The 11,435-nt window shown below is 44.0% G+C and overlaps 1 protein-coding gene across 1 annotated transcript in view; it reads left to right on the top strand.

The window, feature by feature from the left end:
• LOC103757410 (zinc metalloproteinase-disintegrin-like 4a) overlaps positions 1-11,435 on the top strand; it is a 62,060-nt gene that overhangs the window by 39,010 nt on the left and 11,615 nt on the right. Inside the window, exons 3-10 of the mRNA XM_029964568.1 lie at positions 4,091-4,179; positions 4,916-4,992; positions 6,498-6,576; positions 8,348-8,424; positions 8,904-9,099; positions 9,477-9,539; positions 9,930-10,001; positions 11,022-11,195. Coding sequence (XP_029820428.1) covers positions 4,091-4,179; positions 4,916-4,992; positions 6,498-6,576; positions 8,348-8,424; positions 8,904-9,099; positions 9,477-9,539; positions 9,930-10,001; positions 11,022-11,195 — 827 coding nt within the window. The remainder of the gene's footprint in view (positions 1-4,090; positions 4,180-4,915; positions 4,993-6,497; positions 6,577-8,347; positions 8,425-8,903; positions 9,100-9,476; positions 9,540-9,929; positions 10,002-11,021; positions 11,196-11,435) is intronic.

Below are 11,435 nucleotides of genomic sequence, written 5' to 3'. Positions count from 1 at the left end.
GTTGTGACAGTGCTCCCTGAGCTCCTGGTTCCCTCCTGCAGCACAGAAGAGCTTTGAGGGCACTCTCAGGTGTCCTTTTCCTCTCCCTGCCACTAAATCCCCCTCCAGGGGCTCTCAGACACTTGCAGAGACTCTCCTGCCTCTGCTCACCAGCATTTTACACCCATTTGAAACCCACTGTAAATGTCTAAACAATATCCAGACACAGATTTAGAATCCAGTTTTACCCTTCCCGTGCCAGTTCTACACCTAAGTTGGTTCCTGCAATCAGCACCAAACAGAAATTGTCATTAATTAGCACATTCTACCCTTAATAAAAGCTCAGAGCCCACCTGTTTGCAGCTCCCAGTCTGCCCCAGAATGTCTGGAGCTGCAGCAAAACCCAAGGGGAAAGTCTGAATTAAGAATGTCCCAAAAATCAGAGCTTTTCAACACATACCCAAGAGAGAAATAACTATTTAATAGCACTTATATTGGGAGTGTGAACTTATGTTAGTTATGGCAGGAAAATTCTCCTGTAGATATAGTTCTCCTGTAGATTTATATGGATATATTTACACATTTATAAATGAACGTAATAAATGAATATATATAAAATATACTGAATATATGAATATATATGAATATTTATATGTATATATAAATACATAAGATGAATAGATATAATATACTGGATATATGAATATATATATAAATATAAATTTGTATACAGCACAGTTTTAGTTCCATGTGCTCTGTAACACTTATTTGAACCTATAAAAATTTCAGCTTCTATAAAGCAGCTCTATATTGACACCTGTGGCCTTGAGCAGCTTTATTTCCACTTTATTACAGCTGACTAAGCCAACGTTCTCCTTTCTTAGCAGAGATTTTTTTTTTTAATATTATTTGCCAGCCCTCACCTGATTTCTCACTGCTCTGCCTCCTTTATTCAGCCCTTATCACATGAACCTCAAGCAAACATTACTAAGAGGGATAAAAGGGGCAGCAAAGGCTCTGCTCAGTGTTTGGACTGGGGAGATGAGTCACACATACAATAAATTGGGAATTACCAAGAGCTGAAACCCGGCCCTGTGTTCCTTTTTCACCCCAAACCTCCCCAAAACTGTCCCATTCCTCAAGCCACCGGTGGCACCCAGTGGTTTTATTTGAGTTCAATTATAAACACATCAAATCAGGACCACCCCACCAAGCCCATAATTCACTGCCTGCTCCAATTCCGTATTTATTTGTGGATAGATTTGATTTCCTCTGAGGAAACCACGCTCTGAGGGACCTGAACCGGGAGCCATCGATCCATATCCCGACCCGTGGGCCACCAACCAACCAACCAGCAGGAACTTCCACTCGCCGCAACCCTCCGTGACTGGGCTGTTGTGCAACACCCTCAGCAAACACTTCCTCATGTAGGAACAAGAATAAAGCCCAGGCAGTCGCTCCCTCTCATTCTCAGCCCAGCCTGGGAACACGACATTCCCAGGCCACGGCCACCTCGACATTCCCGGGCCACGGCCACCCCACCGGAGCAGCCCAGCTGGGAGCATGGAAATACTCCTCCTTCCTGCCCTTTTCCTGCTTTTCCTCCACCAAGGTACAGCGTTTTTTGGTTTAATCCTTTCTCTGGGCAGAACTCCGGATGGATTTTTAATGATTAACAGGGAGATAATAGGGAAGAACGGGAATCAAAGCCGTTGGAAAACGGCGGGGCTGGAGTTGGGGACGTTTGGGGTTTTCCTCTTTTTGTTCAAATTGATTATGTCAAATTCTTTAGTTAGACATTTATTTACCTGTTTGCAAACTGGCCAGAAATTGCCTAAAAGCCCAGAACTGGTCAGTTCTGTGAGCCACTTGCTAACTTGGTTAGTTGTGTGAGCCCTGAAAATAAAAGGACAATTTATCCACTTGCATCTCCAATTTTGGCCCTAAAAGATTTCTATTTGAACCCAAATAACAACATGACCCGAACTAAAACCTTTTACCCCCTTATTATTGTGTGGCACTTCAGGTTCTGACTATTCCTGTGCCTTCACCTGAGCAGACCCCACTTTTTTTCCTTTCAATTGTTCCTTTCAATTCATGTCAACAGGGAACAGATTTTTTTGCCAAGGCTTGGCAGGCACAGGCACGGACAGGTTTTAAATCCATAATTAACCATGTAATTTATACTCAGGCAGGTATCTAAATTTGGATTATTTGCACAGAATATCTGGAAATGTGCACGGTGTTTAAGGTGTTATATTTCTTTTTCTTCATTACCAGTGGATTCCTCACTAATGATTTTTAGTTTAGGCACTTGGAAAAGTATATAATTATTTCTCCATTATTATACAGTACCAGGCCCAAGGAATTTCTTACCTCCTGACTCCAGACAGTGCCTGAGGGCAGACAAAGACAATACACTGATTAAAAAACTCCCTCTAAGAAACCATTTGTTCCAGGCCAAAATTAACCAGTTTTCCTCGAAAAGCTGTTTGCAGCAGACTGCAGGAAAGGGATAAGTTTAGTCCTGAGTTTTCATTTAAATCCCACTTAAACTTGAACTGGCTGGGCTGGAGTTGGACAAAGGGTGTGAAACAGGGAGATAAAACTGGAGAATTCTGTAGCAAGAGGCTTAAAATATCACTGATCCTACTTTATGGTTGTGGAAAGACTTAAGTCTGAAAACCATGATTTTTAAAAAAAAATAAATGTAATTATCTGCTTAAAATAAAATACAAAAGATCCCTGGGAATTGCAGGAGTAAAGTTACACTTGGTATTTGCTCTGAGCACGTGCCCAGGGCTCTGTGTAAGAGCTCAGCTCGTGTAAGGTCACTTCTCCACCAGTTTTATCAAGACACAACCCAGTTTATTCTGCAATTACTTTTGGAAAGGGTTTAATCCAACAGATCAGGTGCAAAGATGGAATCTGTTTGTCTGACTGGGACAATTTGCACGGGGATGGGCTCTGTTGTTCCAGACAAATTACAGGCACTGGGTGCCCCACTCCTGGGAAAACCTGGGCCTGGGGCAGGGAATTAAATCCTCCCTTTGGGGTTTGTGGGGTTAGGTTTGTTTGGGGTTGGTTTTATATTCAAATACAAGTTCTTGTGCTCTGAGCCCTCAGGAATTCACTTGAAATGTCCTTTAGTAGGAGATTAAAGAGTTCAGGGGTGTCTAAAACCTGCTGTTGCCTTGTTGGAAACCAACACAACCGACCCTGTTTCCCCAAAAACCTGGACAGCAGCTGCTCTCATGAACTTCTGGGATGCCAGAATTAAATTCTCTGTGCTGCCCAGCCCTGCAAGTGGTGCCCCAAATTAACTTTGGTCGAGATTTATTTGGGTTCAGAGCAGAAAACAAAAAGAAACCCTTTTCCTCAAAGCTCTGTGTTTCCTCCCAGAGTTCTTACAACCACTGCAGACACTCAGCATGCCTTAAAGACCAGGAGAAAGGGTTATGGGAGTTAAAGAATTACCTGGATTCCTTCCCACCTTCAAAATTTTCCTACTTTTGTGCTATCTCCCATTATTTTACCTGGTTTTGTTCAAAAACCTCTTTTAATCCTTCTGCTGTCACGACTTTGTACCTCCCTCCAGTTAAAGAGGTGAAAGTGTCTCTATTATCAAGTTCTGTCACAATTATTTATGGGGCAAAGCTTTCCAAGACAGAAATCCAGCCTCATTCCAAACCTCTGCATTGTTCTAAGTTTATTTGCTGATCTCCAGGCAGTCTGGACTTGCCCATCATGTGATAAAGTTTTGGAGATCCCCCTTTTCCCAGAGCTTTATAAATTAATCCCTGTCACCTGCAAAGTGCAGAGGCAAAAGGCTGGTCTGGCAGGTTGGGACTTGAAGTGCTCAGAGAAGCCCACAGGGAAATATTTGGACACCTGGAAGCAGCCAGGTGGGGCAGTTCATCCCAAATCCAGGTGGGAAAATTCATCCCAAATCCAGGTTGGGAACAACCCTCTGGTGTCGGGTCACGACGGACCCCTGAGCACGAGGCACGAGGGGTGCAAGAGCCCCAAAAATCAGCCTTGAGAGGCAGGAAATGAGGTGTTTGAGAAGCTAATGCTGTGTTTTCCTAAATATCCATCTGTTTGTCCCCAGGGAGCACCAACAGGGAGTTACCTGGAGTGGAGAGCTATGAAATAGTTTATCCACGGAAGCTGCGCTCGGTGCAGAAAAGGAACACCCAGGTATCAAAAGGGAGATGTTTTATGTTCCTGGGAGATGGGGAAGGGATCCTGGAGTCACAATACCCCTGGTTTTTAAGGGCAAGGGACTTTGGAGCCAGAGAGTTGATCTTCCAAAAGGAAATGAAAGAGAAAACCTGGAAAAGTGGTGCCAGGAGCTGTGAGGTGGGACATGTGCAGTGACCAGCAGTGGGTCTTTTAGGACCTGAATCTCTGCAAAGGTGTTGCCTTTGACACTATTCAGATTTTTAATAACCTCCAGACAATTTATTTTGAAGCTTAAGAGCACTTAAAAGTCCTCAGCACTTCCAGAGGGTGTTATGGAAGTGTTTAAACCTCAGCATCCACCCCAGCAGTGACCAGCAGTGGGTGTTTTAGGACCTGAATCTCTGCAAAAATGTTGGCTTTGACACCACTCAAATCTTTAATAACCTCCAGACAATTTATTTTGAAGCTTAAGAGCACTTAAAAGCCTTCAGCACTTCCAGAGGGTGTTATGAAAATGTTTAAACCTCAGCATCCACCCCAGCACTTCCCCAAACATGCTTAGGATGGTAAAAATGAATTTGTAAAGTTAAATTTCTTCCTCTGAGTAAAAAAATACGAGACAGAAGTGATCTCCTGCTTATTGTGCTGCTGCCAGAGCACTTGTTTTTGGTGGGAAGAGGAGGAAAAGAGCACTGCTGGCAGGTCAATGAGTTGTAGCAGTGCACAGTTTAACACTTCAATCTGTTTGCAGACCAAATATGTTGACAAGGTGGAGTATGGAATCAAAGCCAACGGCCAGGAAGTCGTCCTGCAGCTACAAAAAAATAAGTAGGTTGGGTTCAGCTCTTTCCTCGGGTGTTTTTCCTGCCTCTGAATGGCTGTGGGGTGCTCAGGATACAAAAAAACCAGGATTTAGGCCCCTGTAAAACAGGGGTGTTGGGGTAAAAACAACTTTTCCAGAAGAAAAGGGGAGAGAAGAATCATGGCTCTGTTTTGGGAACATGAAATAAGGACTTGGCCACGAGGCATTGCTGTGGTGGAGTGACTTGCCTGTACCTCTGCTCTCCCAGTTGTTTCCTAAAGGGCCAAATCCCTGGAAGTTTAATGTTTTTATGGTATTCCACGAGTTTTCTGTGACCAGGAATATTCAGGGGGTTATAAACTCGCAGCATGTAGTGACAGGACAAGGGGGAGTGGTTTTAAACTGGGGCAGAGCAGGTTTAAATTTGATATTGGGAAGGAATTCCTGCCTGGGAGGGTGGGGAGGAGCTGGGATGGAATTCCCAGAGAAGCTGTGGCTGCCCCATCCCTGGAAGTGCCCAAGGCCAGGTTGGAGCAACCTGGGCTAGTGGGAGGTGTCCCTGCCCATGGCAGGGGTGGAATTAATTGGTAATTAAGGTCCCTCCCAACCCAAACCACTCTGGGGTTCTGGGATAGATTTGTTGATGTTGGAGGTATTTTCCATCCTGTGCTTCCATATTTGAATATCTCTATTTTAGAGAGATAGAGAGATATATTTACCTGAACACTACTGCTGTTGGACTTGGAATAATCTAATATATCCTGGCATTGATAAGGTGCTTCCTGGCAGTGGAAAATAGGGAAAATTCTCCTCCTTGGCTGCAGGAACAGGCATGGAAAGAGGCCATGCAGAGGGTACAGAAGGGCAGGGGGCTTTGTCACACAAGGAGAAGCCCAAAATTGCACAGACCAGCCCAGAATAAAGCTCAGCTGGGATTTTCTGGCTCCACCAGAATCCTGAACACGCAATCAGACAAGTCTGCATTAATAAGTACTTTTCAAAAGGCTGTGTAAATACAACAGCACCATAATCAATTCACCTTAAATATAGACTGTAATTAACTGCTTGCCCCTGTTTTAATCTAATCTAAATATTTGGAGTGGGGAGAGGGAAAATATACTGTAATCAATCCCTTTATTTGAAGAGAAGTGGGACTGTGGCAGTTTGGGGCAGTTGCCCAAACAGAAGTGAGGCAGATTTGCTTTGCTGCTGATTTTAGTCAGATGCATAAAAAAAAAAGGATCAATATGTAATTATACATTTGCATTCGGATCTGCTGGGAGATTAGTTCAGAGCAATGAAGTAAGTGGATTTTAATTGCCTTCTTCTCCTTGAGAAGTGTCCCTTTGAGGAAGGGACAGGACCAGGCAGAATTCCCCACCCCGCAGCTCTGCTCGCCGAGTTTTTTCGGTACTAATAATAACCTGAGTAATTGTTTGAATTCCCCACGTGCTTGGTGTGTTGTGTCATCACCTCTTTCCTAAGTGGCTACAATTTCTTTGGAATAAGAGCTGCCCTTGGCTCTTTGCAGGGATCTTTTAGGTCGAGATTACACCGAAACTGTTTATTCGGATGACGGTCGACAAATAACAAGAACTCCTCGGATCAAGGTAAGAAAGGAAGGCTTTTTTCCCATATATTTACAGTCCTGAGGTCCATATGAGATTCCTGAGGCTGTGAAATAATAGGAGATATAAGACAGAAAGGAAAGATTTTAAATCAAGCTCCCAAGCCTGTAATTTAGGATGTGTCTGAAGGCACAGGGAAGAGGCACAGATTTATCCTGTTCTTGGATTCAGGGAAGAGGGAGGAGATCATTAATACCCTGGTGGTGTTTTTCTGGGTGATTTGGGCCATTCACTGAAGAGTTGGACTCAATGATCCTGGTGGGTCCTTTCCAACTGGGAAAATTCTGGGAAGAAGGGACTTGTGGCTTGGGCAGAGCTGAGCCCGGTTTGTTCCCATGGGGAATCAGCCCCACAGGAAGACAGCACCTCTCCCTCAGTGCTGCTGAACAGCCTGTGAGTCAAACCTCTCCCTCCTGGCAGGACAGGGAGTGGAGCCAAGGCCATCCCACTGCTCCCAACCTGCCTGTTTGCCCTCCTGACCCCCCTCCTGTTCACACCCCGCTCCCAGTGAGATCAGGGGTTGGGATAAACCCCATTTCCTCCGGGCTCTCCTTCCCACCCACGCTCAGCAGATGCACTCAGGTCACTCCAGGTGCTTTCTCTGATCTGTGACAAATCAGTTCTTCCACCCAGACACAAAGGGAGTCACCACAGAAAGGATTTTTTAATTAACTCTTCACTCCTCGGGAATTAACTCTGCCCTCCTCGGGAATTAACTCTTCACTCCTCAGGAATTAACTCTGCCCTCCTCGGGCTGATCTTCCACCTACAGCTCCTTTTCCCAGCTCATTCCATGTGTTTTAACACCCAGGATTTGGAATCCAAAGCCTCATTTTCTTTTTCAGCAGGAACAGGAGGATCTCGAGTGAAATAAATGAAAGAATTCTGGGTTGGGGATTTTTTGGGGGGGAAAAAAAAACCCCATTTCTCATTGCTCCAATGATTTTTCCTAAATAGATCCTGGGAAAAGCAAACATCACCTCAATGTGGATAAAGACAAACTCAATCAGGCCTATCTGTGCTGAACAGGGAATTCCTATTTTTCTCTTAAATCCTCCAGTGATGGGGATAAATCCTCCCCTTTCCCCACTGATTTTCTCTTTATTCCTGTCAGAAAGCTGGCACCTTGTGGTGGAAGGAAGACAAATAAACGGTAAAAGTGAACCCAAAGATCCAGGAGCAAACAAAAGGCACGAGGCAGGAAGGTTTGGGGCCGTGTTCTTAAAGAATCCATTCAGGAAAATGTTATAGGTAACATTTTCCACAGTCCCTCGGTGGCTTTGAAGTCTCTTTGAAGACAGAAATATAAACCTGAGATCCTTAAGCCAATTAAGTCACAAAACTCTTTCCCCTAATCATATATTTAACATTTTAATCTCATTGAAGTTAATTGCTAGGTTATTAAACAGTGTTGCCTTGAAGTTTGGCTGCAATAAAACCATTCGGTGTGGACTTTAATTCAGCAGTTTGTGTTTAATTTGGAGCAGTCTGTGCCCATATCCTTATTTTTATGTGCTCTTGTGCACTGACCAGATCCCACCACGACTGGTTGGTCACAATTTGGGTCCCTCCGTGTTGAAGGATAAAAAGAATGGTTAGGGAATAAGTTTTTAATTCACTTTGAGACCCTCCTAATGGGAGATTTCAGCCAGGGCAGTCTATTGTAGTTTGTCTTTTGAAATCACTGGATCCAAGCCAGTTGGGTAAGTGGGACAGGTCCCAGTGTGACACTGGATTTTCCTTTTCCCCACAGGATCACTGTTTTTATGAAGGCCACGTTCAGGGTGATGCTGAGTCCACAGTGAGCATCAGCACCTGCCAAGGGCTCAGGTGAGGGCAGCTTTGCTTCCCAAAGGCACAACAGGAACGTTCTGGGATAAATTTTCCATATAAAACAAATCAGGACAGAAATAAGTCATGTGATCTTTTATTCCTGCTGACAAGGAAACCACTTTACTAAAGAAGCAGGGGGGGGAAGTTTCTCAGTTCCTTACAATGTTTCAGCTTTTCTTCTCACCTTTAAATTCCTCACTGAAGCAAAATTCACTTCTCAACCCCCTCTGTTAGCACAAACCCCAACAACTGAAATCAAATTAATTCCTACACCAGCTTCTTTTCACTGCCAGTCTCCTCCTCAGAGACTTCACCAACCACCCAAATCTTCCAACTGACTTGGCAGCTTTAATTCCTGATTTAAATTTGCATTGGCTGAAGGCTGCCAGAATATTCCATGCTTGGGATAAACGCTCTGGAGATGCTGTTGCTCTCTTGATTCCAAAAAAAAATCACAGTCCAGCTCCTTTTTTCAGTGGTTATTTTGAGACCCGTGGCCAGAGGTACCTCATCGAGCCCCTGGGGGGCTGGGAGGGAGCAGAACACGCCGTTTATAAATACGAGGCACTGAAACAAGAGCCCATCAAAACCTGTGGCCTCGCCAACAACACCTGGGAACAGGATTCTGATGACCCCTTCAACGACATCTTCAAGTCCAGCAACAGCCCCGAGGTAAGGACAGGGTTAAACACACGGTGAAGGGGTTAAAAACTCGAATTTGAGGAGCCCAAACCCCACTTTGGCTGCTCGTTGCACCAGATTTTAAAAGAATCAGCACAAAAATCTTCCAGATCTGAGATTTCAGAGTCACCCCAAAAAACCCTCCTGCCTTCACCAACAGGTGCACCTTTACACACCTAAACACTTATTTAATATCCAGCAGACCCTTCACAATCTTAATAATTTTAATATCTAACCTATCTTTTAAAAACGTGCCAGTCCCACTCTAAATGACTTGGCCAAAGAAACACCTCCAAGAATTAATAGATGGGTTTGAAGTTGCAAAGACTGAGGCTAAAGCAGGTCATTTAAATCTATTATTTCTTTAGATGAAAGAGTACCTGAAAGCCAAAAAATACCTGGAGCTCTACATAGTTGCAGACAACACTCTGGTGAGTATTGGAATTGTTCTTTTCCCAGGATAGGTATTGCTTGTATCCCTGGGCTCCTGCTTTTCCAGCTACTGAGCTTGGGTGGGAAAAGGGGTTCCTAAAATGGGTTTATTTTCAAAATGAAGATGAAGAGAATTCAGAAAACCCCTTAAAGTGCCTAAAAATCTTGAGCTGGAAGGGACCCACACAAGGATTGTGGAGTCCAAGCTCTTCTCTACACCCTGCACTTTAAAACACATCTTGAAACACATTGTTTGTTAAAACACTACATTAAAAAGAGAATTTCTCATCAAGCAGCCCGGGCATGGGGTGGTTTGCAGCACAACTGATTTTCTGATCAATCCCTTTTCCCCCCTCTCCTTTTCCTGACGTTCTGTATTTCCATTTTAGTACCAGAACCACGACAAAGATGTCAAAGCCATCAGGCAGAGGGTGTTTGGAATCGTCAACTACGTCAACACGGTAGGAGCAAACCAATGACATGGAAATCCAAATTTTTTCTGTGGCAAACAACACAAATGTTCGTTATTTTATACAGTAATGAATGAAAACTCAAGTGCATCGTAATTTAAGGAGGAAATTTAACACTTAACAGGAAATTATCCTGTTCTTTGCCTTTGGATATGAGATTTTTATAAAGAAGGATTTATACTGAACTTTGTTATCGCTTGTTAAAATGAATGAGTGAAAAAAAAGAATCATGGAATCATGGAATCACAGAATCATGGAATCACAGAATCAGCTGGGTTGGAAGGGACCTCTGAGATCATCAAGTCCAACCCTTGATCCAACCCCGCCGTGGTTCCTAGACCGTGGCACTGAGAATAAACTGATCCTTGATTTCTTTTGCAAGCCAGACTTCTTCCAAACTCCCTGGAATTTTCAAGGAGTTTAGAACCATTTTTAAAGTTGATTTGAATGTGATTTAATGGTTGGATCATGGGGGTTTCGTGGGTGGAAAAGAGCCATTTTTAAAGTTGATTTGAATGTGATTTCCTGGTGGGTTGGTGGGGGTTTTGTGGGTGGAAAAGGTTCAGGGGGACGACACTGTGAGCGAGGGAAGGGGAGAGGGTTTGGTTCTGAGTGAGGGTGAGGGTTTGGTTCTGAGTGAGGGAAGAGGTGAGGGTTTGGTTCTGAGTGAGGGAAGGGGAGAGGGTTTGGTTCTGAGTGAGGGAAGGGGAGAGGGTTTGGTTCCAAGTGAGGGTGAGGGTTTGGTTCTGAGTGAGGGAAGAGGTGAGGGTTTGGTTCTGAGTGAGGGAAGGGGAGAGGTTTTGGTTTGGGGTCTGAGTTGTTTTGAGCTGAGTATCCGTGCAGGTTTCCAAGACCCGAGTTTTTCTGAGCTGAGTCTCTGTGCAGGTTTCCAAGGCCAGAGTTTCTTTAAACTGAGTGTCCGTGCAGGTTTCCAAGGCCCGAGTTTTTTTAAGCTGAGTCTCTGTGCAGGTTTCCAAGGCCTGAGTTTTTCTGAGCTGAGTGTCCATGCAGGTTTACAAGGCCCTCCATATCCACGTGGCCCTGGTGGGGCTGGAGGTGTGGACGGACGGGGACAAGCAGCCCGTGAGCAGGAACGCCGGGATCACCCTGGACACCTTCTCCAAGTGGCGCCGCTCCGACCTGCTCAAGAGGAAGGGACACGACAACGCCCAGCTCATCACGTGGGTGCCTCTATCCCAAACCCCTTCACTCCCGAAAAATTAGCCTATAACCAGCCGTGGTTTTAGTTCATAAAAATTAAAACTAAAAAATGAAAAGATGAAAAATTTAAAAATAAAAAATTAAACGTGTTTTTATTGCTAAAAATTAAAAGATAAAAAAATGAAAAATAAAAATTAAAATGCGAGTTTTAAYTGTTAAAAATAAAAATAAAAATTCAAAATTCAAAATATTATAAATAATAAT

This window comes from Manacus vitellinus, unplaced genomic scaffold, assembly GCF_001715985.3.
Source record: "Manacus vitellinus isolate BGI_N305 unplaced genomic scaffold, ASM171598v3 scaffold_74_pilon, whole genome shotgun sequence".
NCBI classification, from domain to species: Eukaryota; Metazoa; Chordata; class Aves; order Passeriformes; family Pipridae; genus Manacus; species Manacus vitellinus.
This window is presented reverse-complemented; position numbering and strand designations above follow the sequence as displayed.